The sequence below is a fragment of the Palaemon carinicauda genome, chromosome 3 (genome assembly GCF_036898095.1).
Source record: "Palaemon carinicauda isolate YSFRI2023 chromosome 3, ASM3689809v2, whole genome shotgun sequence".
Lineage (NCBI taxonomy): Eukaryota > Metazoa > Arthropoda > Malacostraca > Decapoda > Palaemonidae > Palaemon > Palaemon carinicauda.
Window position 1 is genome coordinate 129,281,462 of NC_090727.1, and position 23,172 is coordinate 129,304,633.

Sequence of the window (23,172 nt, forward strand, 5' to 3'; positions counted from 1 at the left end):
TGGGTGAATTTGTAAAATTTATTGTTATCAAATTTTCTGCTTGCCTAAACAGCTATATTATAGATTCATCCTAATTTGAAACTTATATTTTTCTTTATAGGGAAATAAGAACGATTAACGAGACTATTTGAGCCTTTTTATTTTAACAATTTAAATTTCAACATTAATGCATGCCAGAATATTGTAACAGCAATTAACATTTTTTTTTTTTTTCCACTTGAACAGGAAAAGATGATGATCTTCCTGAGTCTGCTGATGTGAACACTTGAAAGAAAGACTAAGTGCTGAAACAGTTTCACCCAATTTGGCATTAAACTAGATGGTCACTAAAGGAGAGCTTAATGGCATTAAACTAGATGGTCACTAGAGAGCCTAATATCTCAATCCTCTTATTGGGAGAGTGTCGGAGAGTCCGCCATGTACCAGATATTATCCTATGCATGTAGATTGGAGCTAAACGCCAGCATGAAACCCTTGGAGGCTTGAATTATAGAAAGTTGAGAAAAAGTGAAGGTTCTTTTAGAATATATAATTTGACTGATGAAATGTACTGGCAATTATGAAATATAACGTGCCAATGGCATTCTTAGGAGTTACTTTAATCACTCCCCCTCCCCAAACAGCGAAGCTGAGCAAGTCAGAATTCTCTGGTAAAATGCATTAAATTGAACAAACTTGAAGCAGGCAGGAAATTTTTGCATTACCAATTTGTACCATCACATTTGAAGGGATGCAGGCTCAGAGCATGCTACAGGATACACAGTATAGCCTGCTTTTTTCTCTAGAAAGTAATTGTTTCACTGCTTCAGTTAGGATTCCTAAGCTTGTTACAAGAAACAATCATTACAATGTCCATCTACTTCTTAAAACGGTGATGGGCAGGAATGGGTGCAGAACATTGGCAAGCAAATCTGCATCATAGAAGTGCAGGAGGGTCAAGACCTTTAATTTCATCTCCACCACGACTTGCAGACAACCCAGGGTCAATGTCCGTAGCTATTTAGATCTCTCACTTCGTCTGAAGCCATTAACACAACCTGACAAGTATATGGAACATTATTAGTTTGCTTATCAAAACAAACAATTTATTACGTGCAATACTAGGCTTGATTTACATAGAAAATAAAAAACTAAGCATAACAGTAAAATCCTATTCAAACTAAGCACAACAGTAGAATCCTATTCAATGGCAGGCAAGTAGACTATTCAAATATTTACCTGTACATGTAAATAATTTAATAAATGATAATGCACAAAGGCAGTTTTGTATCTCATTGAACTACTGTATTACCTTTGAACTACTGTATTACCTTTAGTAAATGTGTCTCCTGTTGTCGTCGTCTTGTAGAACATGGCCAGTCTAAACAACACGAGGGAGATGCTTAAATGTAGTGGTTCTAGGTCGTCACTATTATGGGACAAAATGCTTCCAGTTTGTGAACTTTCCAAGTTAATCCGAGGACCAGAATTTGTTTAATTTCACACGTTGCTGAAAGTAAAAATACAAAATATACTTCTACATTGAAACAGATTGTATGTTCTGTAAAACTTACTTCACTGTAAAAATAAAAAAAAAAAAATAAAATTGCCTCTTTTTAGCAATAAAACTATGCATTTTGGCTTTATAGCAAAAAGCTGAAGCATATATTTATTATTTGACCTATACTGTACATTAAGCATTTATATAGCAATAAGCATTTATAAAACAGTGCTATCATAATAAACATCCATACCACATTCTAAAATTTATCTATTTTCCTAACCAAATAAACCTTCCTTCTTTAACATAACTGATTCAGGTGCAGCTGAAACTCCGCAGATAAAAACCTGAAACTTCAACTTGTCGGCAATAGCCGGTAATTGGCCGCCAGCAGAAGGGACACTGAACACCACAAGACGTGCTTTTGGCATCCCTGCAAACCTGGCTTTTCGACTTCTTTCTTTGACTCTTGGTCACTTGTTCCCGCTGACAGTGCTATATAACTCCTCTCGACATAATACCTCAAAGGAGGAAATACACTTAAGCGTCATATGACATTGTCCTTCGATCTGAACTTGAGTAGCCAGCAAATATCTACCGTAGTCAGACTTCTCAGATTGTCCAATCCCCTACGAGTTGCTTGGCACTCTAATGTCCATTGTATCGGTAAGGACAAAGTCAAACAATACAATAAAGTGGTGCAAATAAAGGAATTTTGGCCCTGATAGCCTTGTTAGGTTCTTTAGTTTTCTCTTATGAATAGAAATTTGCAATTCCAAGCATTTAGCAATACATGTCCTTATTTCCATAGATTCTCTAACAAACTGCTAGATTTCTGTTGTGATACTATAAGATCATCACATAAATACACATATACCAAGGCACTTCCCCCAATTTTGGGGGGTAGCCGACTTCAAACAAATGAAACGGAAAAGGGGACAACTCCTCCATACGCTCCTAGATCATTTATCATGGAAAAACTCAAAGCCAGAGAACAGTTACATTGAAATATGAATATGGTTTAGCAGTTCCTCAGGGTACCTGGAAATTAACCATAGATCCGAGGTGCCTAACAGACAAGAATCCAGTTCTTGGGGGATCTCGCCTTTGCCAAGAGGATTAGCAAATGTAGACACTACTGGTTATGAGGGAAAGTCCTTCATGTTCGTCAAAGTTCAGCACCAAGAATGACTTCCTTATAAAAGTCCTATCAAGATATCAAGAAGATTCTGCTTTGGGAAATGTAGTGGAAAGGAACAGTCTGAAGAGAAGTCTCTGCCCAGTGAGAGCTCTACATATACATACATACGTACATACATACCAAATGGAAGGCTCACAACATTAAAACCGAGGGGGGTCTTACATTCCTCAACTATATCAGACTAATCCTAAAAGCGTTCTGGAAGCAGAAATGAGTGCATCCAAATTATTGCATTACATTGCTAATGTACATACATACATACATATACCAAGGCACTTCCCCCAATTTTGGGGGGTAGCCGACATCAACAAATGAAACAAAAACAAAAAAGGTGACCTCTACTCTCTACGTTCCTCCCAGCCTGACAAGGGACTCAACCGAGTTCAGCTGGCACTGCTAGGGTGCCACAGCCCAACCTCCCCCGTTATCCACCACAGATGAAGCTTCATAAGGTCGAATCCCCTACTGCTGCTACCTCCGCGGTCATCTAAGGCATCGGAGGAAGCTAATATAAAGAGGGGAAAGAATTTGGGAGCCAATAGTAGCAAGGAAACATTTGTTTACTTAGGTTTATCTCACTAGATAAGGAACAGTTTCACTAGAAGTTTAAACTTCAGTACAGTACTAGAAATTAAAAGTAGAGATGCATTAGATTCAAATTTCTAGAATTAGGATAGTACCCGAGCTTAGGTAATAGTATAGAACTTCACACAATTTCTAAAGCATTTTATACTTTTCCTAACTACTGTATATAAATCAGACTTACAACCTGGCGATGAAGACGAGATACATCACTACCAGGGACTGGTAAATGGTCATGAAAGAACCTATATATGTGCCCAACCTCTCCCGTGTCTGCAAGAACTGTATGGGGAAGAAAATTTTAAACTGAACTTATTCGTTAGAAAATTTTCTCGACCATGCGGCTCACCTGTATCTTAGTGTCCGGTCCAGCAAATAACAGATTACTGCAGTCTATGGAAGTGTAAGAAAGACGAGGTAAAAGGGTCAACTCTTCTTGCCTCTTATTCTAGACTTAGGAACCAACCACATTCTTTGAAGAGATGTTTCCTGTCCTGTGGAACTTGGTTTGATGCACGATGCATTGAACAACTACTACCAGGCTATAACATTGAACAGGGACATGGACCTGTGGGTATACTCCAGTAGGTAGAGAACAGTGAAGATTTGTCTGTCATTACTAGACCACACCACCGACAGGTTCTTCTTAAGAACTGGCATAGAATCTAGCTGCCAAGACTTCGTGCATTAGAATCTGAAATGGTCCTTTTGTCTCCTAGCTTGCAGAATAAGTGCTTCAGATTGTTCCCATGAATTTAGAAAGAAACAGTTCTTGAATCTTTTTTCATATTCCTTTCGGTGCTATAAGACGAGACTTAAGGGGACCGTCCGGGTAGGTATTTTGGCATACCAACTTGAAAAATTCAAAAATCGTTTTATTGTCTCTCTGTATAGAGAAACATATCGTACATGCTCTCCAGAAGTTTCAACCCATTATTTTCATAAATAATGATGATACGGGGGTTTTTAAATCATGACGTCATCCTGGGACGTCGTCTGCGCGGCTGAGTTTGACAGTTCGTCTTTGCGTGTTTTTTTTTGTATATATACATCGATTTTTTTCGTTTTTTTTTCTCTAATTTCGTACCTCTGGCAATGATGTAGCGTATCAGGGGAAGAGAGCTCAGTGAACACGCAGCTAGGCGACACACGCCAGTACAGTCTTAGACCTCGTGAGAGTGAGACGCACGTGTTTTTGTTTACATTCGCCCACGTGTTTATTAGTGTTTTTTATAATTCCTCGTGAATTTTACATCATGCCAAGGAAAAGCATTGTAAAGAGGGGTACAAGGAAAGAAATTCTTTCAAAATTAGCGAGTGCTCGGGAGGAAAAACTGAAGAAAAGACAATCGATTTCTTTGTCATCAGCTCTCGCATTGTCTGCGCGAGAGAGAGAGAGAGAGGAACATTCTACCACTACGGAGCTTAGTAGAGAGAGAGAGAGAGAGCAGCCTTCTACATCGGGGCTTAGTCATTCATTTTCGCTGCCAGATGAAGGAGAATTTAGCGAGCCTAAGCCATCCACGTCACGGGATGTAAGCCAGGAATTGCTTTCAAGCCCTCAACCTTCACGCTACGTGAGTGAGGACTCGATTTCACCGCCAGTTCCTGATCATATAATTGGGATTAATATTAGTGATATCCCAGAATATGATGAGAAATACCTAATTTCAAAAACACAGCTAGAAGGAATGATGAAAGGCGTGACTTGTAGAAAGCGAAACTGTAGAAAGTCAGTCAGTGTACACGCAGAAAGGGACAGATGGGATACGACAGTTAAGAGTATCTTGTGATGGTTGCGATACGGACATTAGCTACCTCCCCCCAAGGAGGCATGGGAGGGGAAGTGAATGTCATAAACTTGGTGAAGCAAATTTACAAGAAGTGTATCATTCTCTTACTACAGGTATAGGAAGAGCAGGCCTGAATAAAATGGGAGGATTTTTCTGCAAGCCTCTGACAGCGGGATCTTATGCCAGACATAGTTCTTATCTTTATAAAAAAATGGAAAAACATTACAGTGATATGCAGAAATATACGTATGATTATGTAAAGAAATTTTATATAGAAAATAAGTTGGCAATACCTGATGAAAATGGCGTAATAGATATAGATGTGTCTTTTGATGGAACTTGGTTATCAAGGGGCCATAAGTCACACGTAGGTGTAGGGTTTGTTATAGACGTGTTCACAGGAAAAGTACTCGATTGTGAAATTTTGTGTAATTATTGCAAAATATGTGACAAAGGAAATGAGGAAGGACAAGAAGAAGGAAATGAGCCAAATCATAAGTGCAATAAAAACTTTGAAGGAAAATCTGGTGCTATGGAAGCAGAAGAAGCAATTAGAATGTGGAAGAGATCATTGAATAATGGTTTCAGATATAAAACATTTGTTGGGGATGGGGACTCGAGTGCATACAATGCAGTATGTGAAATGAATGAAGGCCAAGGGCCATATGAAGGTGTGAAGGTAGAGAAGGAGGAGTGTATTTGTCATGCCCAAAAAAGAATGGGCCACAGGCTCCTAAAAATGAAATCAGAAGTGAGTGAATATATAACAACAAAAAGCGGAAAACAGATGAAAAGAAGTTTATTGTCAGGAAAAAACAAGTTGACCCAAGCCATTATAAATAATATTCAAGTATATTATGGTATGGCAATAAGAAATAATATAAACACAACAGTGGATCAGATGCGAAATGCTATTTGGGCTATCTATTATCACTTGACATCTGATGATGAACACCCAGTCCATCAAATGTGCCCTGCTGGGCCTGAATCATGGTGTTTTTACAATAGAGCTGTAGCCAAAAATGAAAAAATACCATCACATGCAACAAGGAAAAATCATCTTGCAGGAATACCTTATGAGCTTCGCACACACATAAGAAGTGTTTTCAATAGTTTGTCTGACCCCAAACTATTGCAAAGATGCCTGCATGGCTGGACTCAAAATCCAAATGAATCTCTGCATTCTAGGCTTTGGATGAAGTGCCCCAAACATAAGTTTTTTGGCATGCCTAGAGTAAAATTTGCATCAAGGTTAACAGTTTTGGAAAATAATTTTGGATACATGCAAAGTAACTTGATGGTAAAGTTATTTGGAAAAAGTACTGATATAGACACTTCCCTCCAAATTTATGATACAGAAAGAGCAAGAAGAAGAGAGAGAATAAAAACAAGAACTAAGAAGACAGAGAAACAAGGAGAAGAATATAAAGCTGGAGCATTTTAGCTCTGCAAAACCCTGGCAACAATGAGGGAGGAGGCAGCTCCCGACACCCTTACACTAAGTGTATTAGTACACTTAGGGTATTAATACCCCTTTTAAGGGGGGGGACCAGGAGCCATGCTGTAGAAATCAACAATATCAACAATAAAAATAACAAGTAAGTTTCCATAATAATGTTTTTTTCATTTTTTTTATGAAAAATGCAGAAATTTACATGGCAAATCTTTAGGAGCTCATAACTCGAAAACATACTTATCCGCACTTAGGTACATTTTTCTCAGTTATTTATTGTTCAATTTTGAAGATAAAGATATCATTAAAAAGAAGATTAAAAATGCCACAATTCTGTCAGACAAAATTTTAATTTTCATTTTACTTTTTTTTTCATGATTATTTTACGTCTAGACGAGGAAAAAAAAATAAAAATTCATTAAAAAAAAAAAAAAAAGGAAAATCAAAATTTTGTCTGACAGAATTGTTCGGTTGATAGAGTAGTTTTTATGGTAAAAGTTTCAATACAATTGGTATTATAGTAGTCGGGAAAAATGTACCTAAGTTTTTTTTATAAATCATGATTTTTGCTAATAAATCCGAAAGTTTTTGATCAAATGACTTGAAATTTTTATATGATGAAGGTATTATATATGTCTAAAACATATATAGAAATGGTGTAATTTGGTTCATTAGAAAAAAAAATGGCGGACATGGCGGACGGTCCCCTTAATGTCCCAAGACACAAAGGCAAGTCATCCTGGTCCCCAATGGTTGCTTTATGCAAGGGAAATCATAAATCGTGAACTAGGTCCTGACCATAAACTCCTCAGGCAAGGTGATGGATATCTATTCTCCAGAACGCTTTGTGTCAGGAAAAGTTGTAATTTTCAATGCTAGATAAGTTACAACCCTAATTGGAAAAGCAGATTCTACAAGCACAAAGGCTCCAACATAGAAATTAGCCCAGTGAGGATAGGAAATAAACTACATGAGGAAAGAAAAATATAAAATCTTAAGATCAGTAACAACGATCAAATAGTTCTGTCATATATAAACTACAGGGTGACAAAAAAAAAAAAAAAAAAAAAAAACCGTCATCACCTAAACTTGAATAACTTTTGAAATAAATGATCAATTAACACAAGGAACACTTATTATATCATGGAAGAAGTAAAAAGGAACGCTTAGGCTATCGAGCCTAAGGGCTAGGCCAGCAGGCTAGCTTAGGGTTCGGTTAACTATTATTGCCGAAAACGAATACTAACGGCATAATATAACTAATTCCTACCAATGAAGACTAAATAACTAATATAGTCATTAGTTAAAAGACCGGGAACGCTGTTCTGGCTAACTGAATAAAGAATGCGAGGCGAACAGCAGCGTCTGAACATGACACCTCCGGTCGGGGCACAGCTCCGCCACAAAACACAAGATTTAAAGAAAAATATTCGTTACTTTACAGCTGGAGCTTATTTATACAAGACAAGAATATGGTACTCAACTTTCCAGAGGAAGGCGAGACTGAAGATTGCGACATAATGCTGAAAATAGCGAACACTGAGAAAAACACAACTGGCAGGAAACGCTACAAGGTTAGGAATGAAGCGGGCGGATGTGACGTCAGTCAAGATGGCGGACAGCTATGGCTGCCGTTTGTTTACGTCGCGAGGTACAGTAACAGTAACGCAGGAGGATAACTTTACAACAGCTTCTCCTATAACTTGCCACCTTCCCCCTCGAAGCGTAAACGCTATGAGGGGTGCAGATAGCCATGTGGCGTGTCAAGCATACGTCCCCTGTTGATATACGATATCCTAACGGGAAACCTTTAGGGTACTCGCGCCAGAAGTTAGAATTCCGTGAAACCTTTAGTTTAATTCTCTGGGAATATCTACTGTAGTCATATATACCCTCAGGAAGCTACTGAAGGAACCTTCCAGCAGGACGTCATGGCCATCTCACCCAAAGATAAATTTTTCACTTCGCTCAAAATCAGTTTATTTTTCAGATTTATCGAGAAAAATTAATGTTCTAAGAGTCTACCAAATTCGACCTTCGAGATGCCATGGATTACTGAGGAAAAGACATTTATAGTTGAGGCATATTATCGGTTGAAGTCTATCCACGCAGCTCAATTGCAATTCAAAGAATGGTTCAGAAGTGAAGAATTTCCTGTCCACTAAATGATCTACAGATGGGTCAACAAGTTCAGAACCCATGGGACTATGCATAACCTAAATTGTAAAGACACTAACAGACAAACACACTTTGGACAACCGAAATCATCAAGGACACCACACAACATTGCTCCAGTCAGAGACTCTATTGTCCGCAGCCCAGGCAAGTCTGTGCGACAGCAAAGTCAGGAGCTTGGAATCTATCGGGAGCCCGTGCGGAGAATTTTGAACGTCGATCTCCACCTGTATTCTTACAGGATACAGATTAAACACAAGCTTACACCTGAGGACATGAGGAAGCGAGTGATCGTGTGCCAATGGTTTTGCGACAAGATTGACGCTGTGCCAGACTTCCTTGACAATGTCTGGTTTTCGGACGAGGCACATTTTCTGTTGCCAAGTCACGTGAACTCAAAGAACAATATCTTCTGGGGTAGCACACCCCCTCAGTACTGTCTGCAAAGGCTATTACTCTCGGTGAAGTGCACTACCTGGGTCGCCATCTCCAAACATGGCATCATCGGACCATTCTGGTTCGGGGACGACAACGAGCGGTCTGTGACAATCAACACCGAGCGATATGTCCAGGTGCTTGGCAAGTACTGGACAGCACTTAGTCGACAGAGATGTTCCAGCAGGATAGTGCCACCACCCACCCCCCCACACACGCACTTTAAACAAATCATTGGCATGGCTACAGCAGCGTTTCCATGACAGACTGATCAGCCGCAGGTGTGAACCGGAGTGGTCGCCGCATTCATCGGACCTGAACCCCCCAGATTTTTATCTCTGGGGATAACTTAAGGACAGAGCATATGGAAACAACCTCCACACTATCCCTGACCTGAAGGCAGCAATCACAGCAGCAATAAGAGTGATCCCAAGGGAGGAATGCGGGAGGGTCATCGAGAACTTTGCCCGCCGGATCCAAATGGGCCTGCAGCGCCGGGTAGCTCATTTGGAGCACATTTTGGAGAGCCAGTGAAACAAAGTCTTTGTTGTACAGACTTTAAACTTTGTAGATGTCTGCTACACAGGCTTGACCTAATGTAGCTAAGGTTTTGTGTCGATCTAACTCAAATTTTGGAAGTTGTTCGTTTTTTGGTGACGACCCTTTTTTTTTTTTGTGTCACCCTGTATGAAGAGAGATTTATGTCAACCAATTCAACATAAAATACTGGCAGTAAGTTTGAACTTATGAAGTTCCACTTGATTCAACTGCCTGATTAGGAAGATCATTCCACAATCTAATCACAGCTGGAATCAAACTAATAGAATACTGTGCAGTGTTGAATCTTATGATGGACAAGGGAAGAATGTTCAATGTAACAGAAGACCTGGTACTACATTCAGGATGGTACAGTCTGGGAAGATGTGAATGCAAAGGATGTTCAGAACTATGAAAACTTTTATGCATGAACTAACTGAAGAACTGTGCTACATTAACATCAAGAACTGGAATCCAAAATTTAATAGACAGCAAGTTTTTGTCCAACAAATTAAGATTAGCATCAGCAGCTGAAGAGCAAGCAGGAAAACAATACTGTACTGGAAACAAGGAAAAATGAAAGAATTAAAACATTTCTTCATTGCAGATTGATCACCAAAAAATATGAAGACCTTCTCAATAAGCCAATTTTTGTGCAAAAGTAAATTTGAAATCAAGAATATCCTATTATTTCAATGGGAGTAGTATATAGTTGAAGAAACAAATGCAAAAATCTGGATGCTGAGGAGCCATTGACTTTGACTTTACAAATCATACTTTGAGCTTTAAGGTTCAAATTCTTGCCCCATTATTTGCACCATGCACTATTTAAGCTACAACTCCAGCAACCCTAAATCTACATTCAGGAGATGGAATTGGGGCAAAGAATGTAGCATAATCTACATATGAACTAAGATTCTTTTCTGGGACAAACCAAATATTGAGTGTACCGTATGAAAAGAAATGGGGCATTTCTATACTCCCTATGGTACCCCTCAACAACTAATTACTGTACAACCTCTTTAAAATTCAATAATGATACTAAGGACCTACCTACTCCAAACTGTTTTTGTTTAAAAACAAGGGCCTCATGATTAAAAGGTAAATGCCAGCATTAAAATTGCGGCCAATTATACAAACTTCTTGACCAGAATTAATTGATAACTGTACAACATTAGAAACTGTAAGGTCATCGCATGCTCCCAGGCCGTTGCAAACCAGTCGAGCAATAATGAAAACCCGAGTAAGAAACCTTTCCACCATGCAATACCCCTACACCAAAACCCCTGTCGACCAAGCATGTATGCTTAAACATTCCACCTACCTGGATGAACAACAACTTTACCCAACATTCCACCTACCTGGAAGAACAACAACTTTACCATCCTGTTAACTTCCCAGAGTGCACCTGCTTGTTGAAGGTCTGTGAAACAAGCCTAAAGCTTTCCTGTTCATCAATGCTACCAAGCACTTGCCAAACTCCTCTTTAAAAAGCTTGTAAAGTAACAATGCTGCCAATGATAAGGGTACCGATTGTTGAAAAGCAAGATGAACTGGATACTTGGGTAGACGCTCCAATCCTTCTCAAATACTTCTGTGGACAGCAGATTCCCAGGAGGTGCGAGTTCCCAAGATGAGATTTGCCACACAGCTACCACAGTAGATCATTCCGTATTCCCATTCCAACAAAACCAGAATGTAAAAGGGAATGCCGACTATTGACTAATAATGCTTCAGAACTACAGGAGCAATCACAGGTGAGTTAGCCTCTCCATCAACGAGAGAGGTTTCATTGGCAATAGAAGCTTTGGAAGATGGCATAACTGTTGACCCGAAGGTTGTGTAGAAACATTAGTGTTGCCTTTATTGCAGAGACCATCACTGCTGTCATGCCACTAGTATTGCTAAATGTTACATCCCTTACTTGGGAATCCATCAAAACATACTACTATTCACAGGTCATGGCAATAGGAGATTAATGTGAACACTTGTGGACTGGTAGTCAGTCTGAAGCAAAGACCTTTGAACTGGTATACTACCCTTCACAAGATGTAGCAGACAAAATCTACTTAAGAGACAAGAGTGATTACGTACAGTAGATCCAAAGGTACGTATCCTTCAGGTCCATCGGAACGAAGATGTCTTCCGTCTTATGATGAACCATACACTACCTGCAGTCTTTATCTTGAATAGTTCCTGAGGAACAATTGTTCCATGTAAAGTGATCAATGGCTGGTCTCTAGCAACCCCAACCCCCGACTTCTCCATTCATAAAAGTTAACTCCAGGATTCCCGGATTCTAGAGAACAATCTTGGATGCCTTAAAGTGTGTTCCTCTTCTGGTGCTAGGGGACAAGTTCATGTAGATATCAGGCAATTCTGGAAGATAAGTCTGGAACTTTATTAAAATGTTATTGAGGGAAGGACGCAGTAATTGTCCCAAAGGAATTCATACACCCGTTCACTGCTCTTTGTAGGCGTTCTTACTCGTCTTGACCGGTATGGAAAGATCTTGCGTCTTTAAACAGCATCGGAGCGTAGTAAGATCTTGATGCATGGGAGGATATCCGAGCATAGGAAGATCTCAATAGCTCAGCACAGAACGTCAAGAAGTGGGTGTCGGATGGCATGAAGACTAATTACGCCTTAAACAAACATGCAGGTGGTGACAAAAAGTGGGGAAAACTACCTTCTCTTACTCCCTCCTATGCATGGAGCACATGATCATGATTGTATGCTGGCATGGCAGGCATTAAGAGTTGAGAATGAGCCTGGTGTGTAAAACCATTGCGTGTGCCGAGCTGTCTCAGCGACAGTGATGTGACAGTATGGAGGTGCTCATTCACCATGATCCTTCTGTTGGGGCATCACGTTCCTCTTGTCTCAGGAACTGTGGGAAGCAAGGTCAAGAGGGCAGTACCCTCTATTAAGATTGACGGTACGGGTACTGATCCCTTACGAGAGAGCTGGTAGCAGGGGAGTAAAGACCTGTTCACCTACCTCTCGGTGCAGGGTACAATGGTATGTAGCCTACCATTCTTCCAGGTACGTACCATCTTCATGTACACAAGAAGTGATCAGAGACAGCTTTCTTGATTAGTCATTATTATAAGTTTTATTCGGTCGTAGCACTTGGTAGAGGGCATTGCCTTCAATTTGATAGCCTTCAATTTGATAAAGAGAATTGTGCGTACCAACATTTCTTCTCGCTGTGAAATATTTGGCACACACTGCCCTGGTACAAGACCGAACATGGGTATCAAGAAGTGTACATCGATGTTACTCCTTAAGCGACAAATCTCGGGACACATTACTTCTCTCTCCCAAAAGAGAGAGAAGGGGGAAGGAACGATGGAGTTCCTCATCCCGATTGGCAATGAAGGTGCTCAGTTCCATATGAGAATTGTGCATACCGATGTTTCTTCCCTTTATGAGATGACTCTCTGTACTTACTCCTCCAAGTCAGAGACTGAGCACTGGTCATAGGTGTGTGAAGACTAATACCAAGTACTTCTTTGATATTTCTTTGATATTGGACAGCTCTCAGCAATCACTTACGAGGGGAAGCTCCAGGTACTGCAATGCAGTCTTTACCGAGGGAGAAAAACAATAGGGACTACTGTTAGCAAGTCTTCTTTGAATTCCTAGGTTTCTTTTCCTTGTTCTTCAGTTCTTCTGCATGTTGCATTAAAGATTTTCCCACAAATATGAGACAAAGGAGGAGTAAGAACTTAGAAGTTCACCTTCTGCTGGGTCATACAGGCCAATGACGACACTGAGGAAAAGACACCACAGGGACTCTATGAAGAGGTAGCGTAACATGGTAATACATCTTTAGTACCTTTCTGGGATCAGGAAAGCACTGAATAAAAGAAGGGTGGCATTCCTCCCCACCACAGAGCAGCAGGGACACTCTCCTTCCTCCTACAGAGCACAGCGGTGTTTAGGGAATGCAAAATTCCTTAAAATTACGTAGTCAAAGGCCACACATTCAAAGAAAAAAACAGGAATGATATCCAACAGGAAGGAGAATGTGGATACCAACAGGTTTTCACAGAAAACTAGCACACAGTTATGTTTATTTGGAAACAATTGTATATCCTAATCTTTTTTCTAAATGTCCTTGCACATGGAAATTGACAGTACCTTATGTAAAAGAAAAAAATAACAGCCACATGTACAGTACTGTTATGTGGCTAAAAACAAAGTGGCTTCTCAGTTGCCTGTCACGTTGGCAGGGTTTACCCGTCACCAGGTAGTAACGACAACTACCTCATTATGAACTTTTACAGCAGAGTTCCATGTTCGTTGAAAGCATATTTCTATTAAGGAGGGGTTTTTGTGCTTATGTAGGAACAAGCAACAGAAAGGAATAGAGTTCATATGAAGTATAAGTGCAAATAATGACTATGACTGAGATGGGTCTCTAAACAAACTCATATGAAGGAGGCAAGTCAATACAACTACCTTTATCTTTAAATTATAAGCGCTGAAACTTTGCTACATTATCATTATCCCCCTTACGATTGAGTTTAGAATTAATTAAAAATTTAGTTAAGATTCATTAAAATCAACATAATTATCATAAAAATTAATCATTTCAATACTTACCAAGTTTATTGGCATTTCCAACATACTTTCAACTTTTTGAGTTAAGTTTTAATGTAGGTTCTTTAAGAAAAAAAAAAAGAGGAGTATTGTACCATATAGGGAGAACTATCATCGTACCATGTAAGTAGACCTTTGTAAAAGGCTTTAAAGGCCGCTTATGAATGGCAGAGGCAAGGGACAGTGACATTACCCAATCAAACACGACAATGCCCTAGAGACTAACTATATTACATATGATACAGCGCTCAAGCCTCTCTCCACCAAAGCTGGGACCAAGGAGGCCAGGCAATAGCTGCTGATGACTCAGAAGATAGACATACGCTCACCTAAAACCTCCATCCTTAACTCAAACGGACGGTAAGGTTGCATCGACCAAAGAAACTAACGAATTTGAGCGGTACTCAAACCCCAGCCTGGCAATCACCAGTCAAGAAGGCTACCACCTGGCCACCACAACTATGAACATCATACCATGTAGGGATGCCTTTCAATTTCTTTTAGATGAAGGGAATTGCATCTGTTCCCACTTGAAGAGGAACAGCAATGAACTTGGGCAAGTATAGTATTAAAATCATTCTATTGCACACTTAAATAGCACCACAATACATTCTAGTAGACCTATAAGGAAAACCAACTGACAAAACAGTAAGGGTATAGAGACTTGCAATCATCCAACTACCATGACAAGAAGCTTGAACAAACAGTTCCAGCTTCCATCACTGATACTCCAATACAGTATAAGATACAAAGGTTTATAATCTTTCAGGAAGAATTAAAACTAAGTATACATTTTTCAATGATGCACTCTACAGACTATAAAACATTAAGTTCTATTTTGAAGCAGTCCCTTTGTATAGATATTTTAGTAAATACCATTATAGTATATTTACTTTGGACTATGCAAGGTTATTCAGCGCTGAGATATGAGGGTTTGGGGTAAATGCTGCTGTTGCTTGATGTAAAAATTAAGATAGGTTGGACAATAAAAAAGAAATGAGGCTGGAACAAAGGTAAACTAAAAGGTGACCTGAGCACCTTGCAGCCAAAGGGAGCCCTAAGTTCTAGTACCTGCACTTCAACCCCTGAGATCTAATTATGGTACTAGCCTTCCTCCCGGCATATGAATAAATAAGAAATGTAGCAACAAAGTAGTGTCAGATGTGACTAATGTTGTCTTAATTCACATGCTTAAAATTAATATTAAGTATCTTCGGAGAGGCTAGACTACTTCACTCATATTTTCCTCCACTTATAATGAACACATAACACTCCACATTCATATAATTTTGATTAAGAATAATAACTAATAGTCACTCGGAAAAATTATTCTGCAAATGAATAGTAGACTTAATACCAAATCACCTAAGGAATGGGGGATTTAGGCAAGGTATGTACCATGTGAAGCCTTTTATGATGGAAATGAAAATATTCCAAAATTCTTACAAAAAAGAAAATGCAAACAATAAAGATCAACTTACAAACCTACCAAAATCATGTACTATACAGTATACTGTAAATATAAACACACTGGTACGAGTCAATCATAGTATGTCTCAGACTTCTGCAAAACGAAGGCTGAAATAACAATTTTAATTTACATAATCACTACTTACGTGAACACATCCTAACCTGATTTGGGCAAAAGAGATGCACGTTGTCTGGCAAGGGGAGGGGTCTTCAGCCTCCAGGGTTCCCTTAAGCCTTTGGTAGAAGTTTGCACTACAAGTTTTCCTTTCTTGTACAGCGACATGGTAACCACATCTCAACTGGTAACGATGCTGATTGAACCTGGTGAAAGTAATAAATTTGAACTAATTTGAAAATGTCAAGGCAAAACTAGCCAGTAAATTTACAAGATTTAATCAAGAATAGATTTTGGATCTAAATATAAATATTGTATAACTTATAGTCTCAACCCAATTTAACCTTAATTTCTGACAAAAAAAAAAAAAAATAAATAAATAAAAAAAAAAAAAAAAATAAGTAGTAGTAGTAGTAGTAGTTTTAGAGATACAGGAATCCATTATAGGAAAATATGAGGACTACAGTACAGAAACGAAGTTCTTGGAAAATAAAATTCCAAATATAACTCATTAACACCAATGATAAGAGTAATTGCATAAAACACATTTAACATATTTGGAGCTAAATTAAAAGTATCATATAACCATTTTATGGGATGATCCCAACCAAGGGCATACCCAGAATACCCATTGCCTAAGGATCATTGATCTTTACAAATATTTGAATGAATGTGTGGAATTTGAGACCAGAATTAAAAAGCAGCTTTGAAATTAAAAGCGTGCCACTCAATGTAACGTTCAGTTGAACTGACATCATCGTTCAAGAGCCTTTTTACTTTCTTCAGACTAAAAATCCACATTTTACTAGACCCAAATGGTATTTTTCCTTTGTTTTTTATAAAGACAGCAGATTTCTTAGCTCCAAAGTTATCTGTTATTTTGCGCAAGTTAGCAAGAAGAGGAGCTTTTAGCACTAGTTGGAGAATTGGTAATGTTACTCCTCTATGTAAATGTGTTTGTGGTAGCTCAAGTCCCACTGATTACCGCCCAATTTCCATAACTCCCATATTATCTAAAGTTTTTGAACGTCTTCTGGCAAAACGTCCTAATAGGTTTGCTGAAGGTAATCATCTACTCCCTAGTTTGCAATCTGGTTTTTGTAAAGGCCTTGGAGCATGTGATGCCCTTCTTACAATCTCCAATGCTGTACAGAAATCCCTTGATTGTGGTCGGGAAGTTCGTATGATTGGCCTTGATTTTAGTGCTGCCTTTGACCGTGTTAATCATGAGGCCCTTGTTTTCAAACTGAAACGGTTGGGAGTGGGTGGGTTGTTTCTTAGCATTATTATTGATTTTTTAAGTAATAGATCTCAAAGAGTTGTTGTTGATGGGCACCATAGTGATTATAGGAATGTGATATCCGGTGTTCCACAGGGTAGTGTTCTTGGCCCATTACTTTTCATACTATATACACATGACATGTGGTTTGGCCTAGAAAACAAGCTTGTTGCATATGCAGATGATGCTACTCTCTTTGCATCAATTCCATCCCCTGAATGTAGATCTAGGGTTGGTGAATCCCTTAATAGAGATTTAGCTAGAATTAGTGCATGGTGCAAATTATGGGGTATGAAGTTGAATCCTAACAAAACTCAAAAGTATGATTGTAAGTAGGTCAAAGACGGTGGCTCCTCAACATCCGGATCTCAGTATTGATAATGTTTCTTTAAATATGTACGACTCTTTCAAAATTTTAGGTGTGATTCTCGACAGTAAATTTACTTTTGAGAAACATATAAGGTCTCTGTCTTCTTCAATTGCACAAAAAATAGGCTTATTGAGAGTCTTTCAAGATTTTCGGTGATCAATCTATTCTGAAGAAGTGTTTTAATTCTTTCATTCTACCTTGTTTTGAGTATTGTTCTCCTGTTTGGTCTTCAGCTGCTGATTCTCATCTTAATTTTTTGGACAGAAACTTATGGTCTATTAAATTTCTTATTCCTGATCTAGATATTAATCTCTGGCACCGTCGTTCAATTAGTTCATTATGCATGTTGCATAAGATTTTTCATAACTCTGACCATCCTTTACATTCAGATCTCCCTGGACAATTCTATCCTGTTCGTAATACTAGGCAGGCAGTTAATTCTAATAGCCAGGCCTTCTCCATCACGAGGCTCAATACTACGCAGTACTCTAGAAGTTTTATTCCAGCTGTTACCAAGTTGTGGAATGATCTTCCTAATCAGGTGGTTGAAACAGTAGAACTTCAAAAGTTCAAAGTTGGAGCAAATGCTTTTTTGTTGACCAGGCGGACACGAGTCTTTTTATAGTTTATTTATGACATATTTGTTTTTGATGCTGTTAATGGTTTATATATGACATGTCTGTTTTGACGTTGTTACTGTTTTTAGAATGATTTATTGTTAATTTGTTCTCTTCATTTATTTATTTCCTTATTTCCTTTCCTCACTGGGCTATTTTTCCCTGTTGGAGCCCCTGGGCTTATAGCATCTTGCTTTTCCAACTAGGGTTGTAGCTTGGATAGTAATAATAATAATAATAACAAGAACACTACCTAACCTAAGGTTCCCCACTTGACCCGAACTAGGAGACATACAATTATTTACCGAGGGGGTCTACGTCCCACTAGGACGAGGCCCCCTTAGACTATCGTATTCCCCTCCTTAAGACTACCGTATTCTTAGTTTACCCTGTCCCACATAACTACATTAATTCATAAATATTACCTTCGACAACATGTACGAGTCATCCATCTCCCCTGTTGTGTTCAGCCCTACTCTTTAAGCAATTGACAATCCTCTGGGTTAGACTAGCCAAAAGGAGATTGAACAGATGTTAACCAACAAGAGGAGGCCTATATCCTTCAACTTCACATACAATAAAAGCTTTAAAAAAAAAAATACAATTTGCTATGAGGTGAAGTCCAAAACCTTTGGACAAGTGATGTTAAACAGCCCTTAGGTAAAATACGACCACATAACGATAATCAGGTGTTAATATGGTAGAGCAATAACTAAATATTCTTACGTAAACGCTTCCATTTCGCCAATCCACCATATAATATAGATTATGAATCGTAAACTGTTGACCCGAAGGTTGTGTAGGAACATTAGTGTTGCCTTTATTGCAGAGACCATCACTGCTGTCATGCCACCAGTATTGCTAAATGTTACATCCCTCACTTGGGAATCCATCGAAACATACTACTATTCACAGGTCATGGCAAGAGGAGATTAGAGTGAACACTTGTGGACTGGTAGTCAGTCTGAAGCAAAGACCTTTGAACTGGCATACTGCCCTTCACAAGATGTAGCAGACAAAATCTACTTAAAAGGTACGTATTCTTCAGGTCCATCGGAACGGAGATGTTTTCTGTCTTATGATGAACCATACACTACCTACAGTCTTTATCTTGAATAGTTCCTGAGGAACAATTGTTCCATGTAAAGTAGCACAACATGGTGATACATCTTTAGTACCTTTCTGGGATCAGGAAAGCACTGAAAAAAAGAAGGGTGGCATTCCTCCACACCACAGATCAGCAGGGAAACTCTCCTTCCTCCTACAGAGCACAGCAGTGTCTAGGGAATGCAAAATTCCTTAAAATTACGTTGTCAAAGGCCACACATTCAAAGGAAAAACAGGAATGATATCCAACAGGAAGCACAATGTGGATACTAACAGGTTTTCACAGAAAACCGGCACACAGTTATGCTTATTTGGAAACAATTGTATATCCTAATATTTTTTCTATATGTCCTTGCACATGGCAATTGACAGTACATTATCTAAAAGAAAAAATAACAGCCACATGTACAGTACTGTTATGAGGCTAAAAACAAAGTAGCTTCTCAGTTGCCTGTCAAGTTGGCAGGGCTAACCTGCCCCCAGGTAGTAAATACCAGTACCTCGTTATGAACCTTTACAGCAGAGTTCCATGTTCGTTGAAAGCATATTTCTATTTAGGAAGGGTTTTTGTGCTTAAGAGGAACAAGCAACAGAAAGGAATGGAGTTCATATGAAGTATAAGAGCAAATACTGACTATGACTAAGATGGGTCTCTAAACAAACTCATATGAAGGAGGTAAGTCAATACAAATACCTTTATCTTTAAAATATAAGTGCTGAAACTTTGCTACATTATCATTATCCCCCTTACAATTGAGTATAGAATTCACTACAAACTTTAGTTAAGATTCATTAAAATCAACATGATTATCATAAAATTAATAATTTCAATACTTAACAAGTTTATTGGCATTTCCAACACACTTTCAACTTTTTGAGTTAAGTTTTAATGTAGGTTCTTTAGGAAAAAAAGAGGAGTATCGTACCATATAGGGAGAACTATCATCGTACCATGTAAGTAGACCTTTGTAAAAGGCTTTAAAGGCCGCTTATGAATGGCAGAGGCAAAGGACAGTGACATTACCCAATCAAACACAACAATGCCCTAGAGACTAACTATATTACATATGATACAGCGCTCAAGCCCCTCTCCACCAAAGCTGGGACCAAGGAGGCCAGGCAATGGCTGCTGATGACTCAGCAGATAGACTCATACGCTCGTCCAAAACCTCCATCCTTAACTCAAAAGGACGGTAAGGATGCAGCCACCAAAGGAACTTAACAAGTTAGACCGGGACTCAAACCCCAGTCTGGCAATCACCAGGCAAGGACGCTACCACCCGGCCACCACAACTATGAACATCATACCATGTACGGACACCTTTCAATTTCTTTTAGATGAAGGGAATTGTATCTGTTCCCACCTGAAGGGGAACAGCAATGAACTTGGGGAAGTATAGTATTAAAATAATTCTATTGCACACTTATATAGCACCACAATACATTCTAGTGGACCTATAAGGAAAACCAACTGACAAAACAGTTAAGGACATAGACTTGCAATCATCCAACTACCATGACAAGAAGCTTCAACAAACGGTTCCAGCTTCCATCACTGATACTCCAATACAGTACAAGATACAAAGGTTTATAACCTTTCAAGAAGAAATATGTGCTGTACTGTATACATTTTTCAATGAAGCATTCTACCGACTATCAAATGTCAAGTTCTATTTTGAAGCAGTCCCTTTATATAGATATTTTAGTCAATAGCATTTATTCTACTTTGTACAATAGTACTGTAGTTTATTTACTTTGGACTATGCAAGGTTATTCAGCACTGAGATATGAGGGTTTGGGGTAAATGCTGCTGTTGCTTGAAGTAAAAGTTAAAGAGGGATTGGACAATAAAAAAGAAATGAGGCTGGAACAAAGGTAAACTAAAAGGTGACCTGAGCACCTTGCAGCCAAAGGGACCCTTAAGTTCTAGTACCTGTACTTCAACCCCTGAGATCTAATTATGGTACTAGCCTTCCTCCCGGCATATGAATAAATAAGAAATGTAGCAACAAAGTAGTGTCAGATGTGACTAATGTTGTCTTAATTCACATGCTTAAAATTAATATTAAGTACCTACGGAGAGGCTAGACTACTTCACTCATATTTTCCTCCACTTATAATGAACGCATAACACTCCACATTCATTATAATTTTGATTAAGAATAATAACTAATAGTCACTCGGAAAAATTATTTTGCAAATGAATAGTAGACTTAATACCAAATCACCTAAGGAATGGGGGATTTAGGCAAGGTATGTACCATGTGAAGCCTTTTATGGTGGAAATAAAATGATTCTAAAATTCTTACACATAAGAAATTGCGAACAATTGAGATAAACATACAAACCTACCTAAATCATGTACATGTACTATACAGTATACTGTAAATATAAACACATTGGTCCAAGTCAATAATAATATGTCTCAGACTTCTGCAAAACAAAAGCTGAAATAACATCACATTAATTTACATAATCACTACGTACGTGAACACATCCTAACCTGATTTGGGCAAAAGAGATGCACGTTGTCTGGCAAGGGGAGGGGTCTTCAGCCTCCAGGGTCCCCCAAGCCTTTGGTAGAAGTTTGCACAGCAAGTTTTCCTTTCTTGTACAGCGACATGGTAACCACATCTCAACTGATAACGATGGTGATTGAACCTGGTAAAAATAATAAATTTGAACTAATTTGAAGATGTCAAGGCAAAACTAGCCAGTAAATTTACAGATTTAATCAAGAATAGATTTTGGATCTAAATATAAATATTGTATATATACCTTACAGTCTCAACCCAATTCAACCTTAATTTCTAACAAAAAAATTAATAGTTTTAGAGAGACAGGAATTCATTAAAGAAAAATAATTATGATGACCACAATAGGAAACTGAAGTTCTTGGAAAATTAAATTCCAAATATAACTCGTTAACACCAATGATAGGAGTAATTGCATAAAACACAATATAACATAATTGGCGCTAAATTAAAAGTATCATAGAACCATCATTATGGGATGACCCTAACCAAGGGCACGCCCTGAATACCCATAGAAACATATTTGAATGGATGTGTGGAATTTGAGACCAGAATTGAAAGGAAGCTTTAAAACTAGAAAGGTGCCGCTCAATATAATATCCAGTTGAACTGACATCATCGATCAAGAGCCTTTTAACTTACTTCAGACTAAAAATTCACATTTCACAAGAAAAACAGGAACAAGAACACTACCTAACCTAAGGTTCCCCACTTGACCCTCCTCTTTCATCAATTGACAAACCTCAGGGTTAGACTAGCCTAAAGGAGATTGAACAGATGTTAACCAACAAGAGGAGGCCTATATCCTACAACTTCACATACAAAAAAATTTTAAATAAAAAAAAAATACGATTTGCTATGAGCAACTATGAACTAAGTCCCATACCTTTGGATAAGAGATGTTAAGCAGCCCTTAGGTAAAATATGACCATATAACGATAATCAGGTGTTAATATGGTATAGCAATGACTAAATATACTTACGTACACGCTTCCACATCGCCAATCCACCATATAATATATATTTTGCATCGTGAACTTCACTATTAAGACGCCATGACAGGTGACAGGTCACTTCGCAATCATCCCATTCATCCTTCACGTGGAATTCTGGGAGTGTTCAGTACAACCATGAAACAGTGGATGGCGTTTCTGTCAAATTTAATGGTTTTAATTTACTGTTAAAACCAAATAAACTATTATAATTATAGCTATTAAAAGAAAAATTGTAATTTCATATTAACTTTTGACACAATATAGGTTGACTTAGAGAATTTATTTGAAAATAATAACCTAATTCTTAAAAGTTATCATATGAACTCCCCCACTGGGTGCATTCTATTTGTCAAATATTGAGGTAAATGTGGCTAGTTTAGAAACCCTTAAACAAAAATCAATTAGCGTCTAAAACTTAATT

The 23,172-nt window shown here is 38.4% G+C and overlaps 1 protein-coding gene across 1 annotated transcript; it reads right to left on the bottom strand.

Moving 5' to 3' along the window:
* Positions 1-1,106: 1,106 nt before the first annotated feature.
* Positions 1,107-22,843, bottom strand: LOC137637879 (uncharacterized). Its single transcript, XM_068369988.1, has 4 exons — positions 22,740-22,843; positions 21,726-21,883; positions 15,881-16,055; positions 1,107-1,489 (listed from the first exon to the last, which is right to left on the bottom strand). The coding sequence occupies exons 1-4, from the start codon at positions 22,785-22,787 to the stop codon at positions 1,451-1,453; spliced, it is 420 nt and encodes a 139-aa protein (XP_068226089.1). The 5' UTR covers positions 22,788-22,843; the 3' UTR covers positions 1,107-1,450.
* Between the last annotated feature and the right edge of the window lie 329 nt (positions 22,844-23,172).

Excerpts from the sequence above, each read along its gene's own strand:
- LOC137637879 (XM_068369988.1), bottom strand. The coding sequence starts at position 22,787 with ATGCAAAATATATATTATATGGTGGATTGGCGATGTGGAAGCGTGTAC. Across the intron at positions 21,884-22,739 it reads GGCGATGTGGAAGCGTGTAC|GTTCAATCACCATCGTTATC; the intron begins GTAAGTATATTT and ends TATTTTTACCAG. Across the intron at positions 16,056-21,725 it reads ATCTCTTTTGCCCAAATCAG|GTTCAATCAGCATCGTTACC; the intron begins GTTAGGATGTGT and ends TACTTTCACCAG.